The sequence below is a fragment of the Protobothrops mucrosquamatus genome, unplaced genomic scaffold (genome assembly GCF_001527695.2).
Source record: "Protobothrops mucrosquamatus isolate PMUCROS unplaced genomic scaffold, P.Mucros_1.0 scaffold5095, whole genome shotgun sequence".
NCBI classification, from domain to species: domain Eukaryota; kingdom Metazoa; phylum Chordata; class Lepidosauria; order Squamata; family Viperidae; genus Protobothrops; species Protobothrops mucrosquamatus.
Genome location: NW_015390970.1, coordinates 21,032 through 23,951, shown reverse-complemented (window position 1 = coordinate 23,951; position 2,920 = coordinate 21,032). Strand labels below are relative to the sequence as shown.

The following is a 2,920-nucleotide window of genomic DNA, read 5'->3' as shown; positions in this document are numbered from 1 at the left end:
AGGCTTATGGACGCTTTTTTTTTAATATACTAAGAAAATAACGGGGGGGGGGGGGAATCAAGATAATACAGGCCAGTCATTGTGTGCTTGATTTTATGTGCGAATTTGGAAGTTGTGTAACCAACAGTGCTTCTCCAATATTGGCATAGATGTGCTCCTGTTCTTCTCTGAAATATTATACTTTTATCTAGTATACAATGGAAAAAGTAAAGCAACACTTCAATTTAATTGCTAGTCTATTAACATTCATACACTACAAAATGGCACAGGAAGGGGAATTTACACAATCAGTTACAACGAGAAGGTATCTTAATACAATATTAGCATGGAGTTGACAGTATCATTGCCTAATGAGCATCATAGACAAACACAATATACAAAAACTGTTTTTCTTTAATAGTCATTTGAAGATTATGGGTAAAAGCAGAAATACACCCCTTATAAATTCTACGTGTTAATGTCTAAATGGAACACAAGACATGATCTAACATTACCTTTTCAATGAGGCTATGATGGAAATATTTTGAAACCAATTGCTAGCCCAGCTGCAGGAAAACTAAACAAGTAAAGTTCATTTAATAGCAAGATGGGTTTTTTTCTACCCAGGCATGTCCTGCTGTACTCCAGGGTTTGGTAAACTACAGGCTATATGCATTCCATGTTATCTCATATGGTCCCCAATGAAGGTTCAATTTCTAGTATCAGAACATGGAGAGTTATTTGGTTTCCCTAACTTCAGATGTTACAATATCACTGGATGTATTGGCTTAAAATAGGATTCACAAGACCGTTAACTAGCTAGAAAGTCACAAACAAATATTACTGATCCTCACTTAGCATTCTTCAGTGACAGTTCAAAGTTACAATAATGTTGAATGAATGATACTTATGCCTGGTCCTTGACGTTATGGTCACTCCAGCACCCCTGTGGTCACATGATCAAAATTTGGGCACTTGGCATGCCACCTGCATATATGATCACAGGGTGCACTTCAATTAACTCCATCTACCTATCTCCCATCTTTGCCCTTTTGGCCGTTCTCTGCTTCACTTCCCCCTGTGCTCTGCCAGCTGCAATGCAAAGGCCAAGTCAGGCACACATCATCAGCTGTGGGAGGAAGAGGGGGGTAAGCTGGGGGCAGCAGCGGCAGCAGTGGAGCGCAGGATACCCAAAAAGGCAACGATTGGGATGAGATTGTAGATGGAGATGAGGTGGAGGTGAGTACAACAGGGCAGGAAAAATGTGCAGTCCTCACTTAACGATGTGCAACTGTGACTATCAAACATTCCATTGCTAAGTGGTGCGGTTATATAATTTTTCACCTAACAGCCACATCTCTTAGCAATGGAAATTCCGGTCCCGATTCGGGTTTTTAAGTGAGGATTACTTGTAGAGCAGGGGTGGGCACCTATGGCCCTTTTATGACTTGTGAACTTCAACTCCCAGAATTCCTGAGCTTGCTACAGGTCATAAAGGGGCCATAGCTGCCCACCCCTGCTATAGAGGGTAGCCAATTTGGAAGGGAACTTATGCCTATGTAGCAGTCCTTGCTCCTGGTTACATCTGGACAAGCCAACAGCTTGTTTGTCCAGGCAGAGCGCAGGTGTGGCTTTAGCACATGAATTTCTGTACAACAAGCCAGACTGGTTCCCACTTGGGACAAGCCAATGACAAGATCTTCTGTAGCTGTTCCTCTACAGAACAAACACTGCTCCAGAATACGTGAACTGGAAATGAGTGTGTCTGCCTCCAAAATATAGCCACAGTATTGGTAATTTTGCAAAAAGTAAGCAATCTCGGCCCTTTACTGATAAACCCTGATTTGAAGAATTCCATAGCCCCCCCTTAAAAGCCCTGATCCCCCTAACGTAGTTTTTAAATTACTTCTATTCTTATTGATCCTGGGGAAAACTTAAGAGATAAAGTGGGTGCTTGGAGCCACTGTAAATCTAAAGGTAAAGAAAAAAAACTCTTGAAAATTTCAGTCAAGCCCATTCTAGTGATATCAGGCAACTCTGCTCTCCCCATAGAGGAGCTAGAAAGAAAGGATGACGCAAGCTTAAAAGCTGCCCTCTGGCTGTTCTCAATCAGGGTCAGTTTCTGGACTCGGAGGGAGGGGGGACCCAGCCGAAGTAGCACAAGGCAGGAAAAGTTCAGTGTAGCCGTTTCCGCAGGGTGGAGAAGGAGAAGCTGCAGGGAAGTCTAGATTCATCGACCCGGCCAAACCTTGACTCTGGAATGCCTCAAAATCAGTGCCTGGGTTCCCTGGAGACAGCCCCTCAGGAGGGTGTCCATCATTCGGGCGACAGATCTCAAAGCGGCACCAGCGGTACCCAGCACACTTGTGTGCCCCTGGGCAGCTCTGGATGAGGTGTTGGATTGCGGGGTGTGACAGCCCAAAGAATTCGGCCCCTGCTGGCTCAAGCTGGCCAGCACCCACTGCTTCCAACAGCTGAGCATGGCAGGCATCCGGGGTGGACCCCATTATTACAGCTCCCAGTTCGTCTTCAGGGGCAATTTCGAAGTGTGGCCCGGTGCCCCCGTCCTTGATCTGGCAGGTGTAGAGACAGCGGTGAATTGGCCTGTGGGTGCTGGCAAAAACCCTGGTACTGCAGTACCCCACCGGGTAGATGGCATTCTCCATGTGGAAACCAGGACGGTCGGAGATGATTTCACCCAGACTGTAGACAGTCAGTGGACCTAAAGCGATAGGAAAAATCGGTCGTCCGGCAGGATCCAAGGGAAGCGGGGGGACCAGCCGGCGGATGCCCAGCTCCAGGGGTGCCCTGCGTTTGGATGCTCGGCCATTCTCTTTGCCTTTGCGCTCCCGGCGAATTTTGCGAGTAGCCGGCTCATCTGGGGATGGTTGCAGGCTGGCTGCCACAGCTGGTGTGGGTGAGTCTTCTTCAGCCAGGGCTT

The 2,920-nt window shown here is 46.7% G+C and overlaps 1 protein-coding gene across 1 annotated transcript in view; it reads right to left on the bottom strand.

The window, feature by feature from the left end:
• Positions 1 to 2,083: 2,083 nt before the first annotated feature.
• Positions 2,084 to 2,920, bottom strand: part of LOC107299549 (transforming growth factor beta regulator 1-like) — a 3,235-nt gene continuing 2,398 nt past the window's right edge. Inside the window, exon 2 of the mRNA XM_015828911.1 lies at positions 2,084 to 2,818. Within this exon, the coding sequence (XP_015684397.1) occupies positions 2,085 to 2,818 (734 nt within the window). The 3' untranslated portion in view covers position 2,084. The remainder of the gene's footprint in view (positions 2,819 to 2,920) is intronic.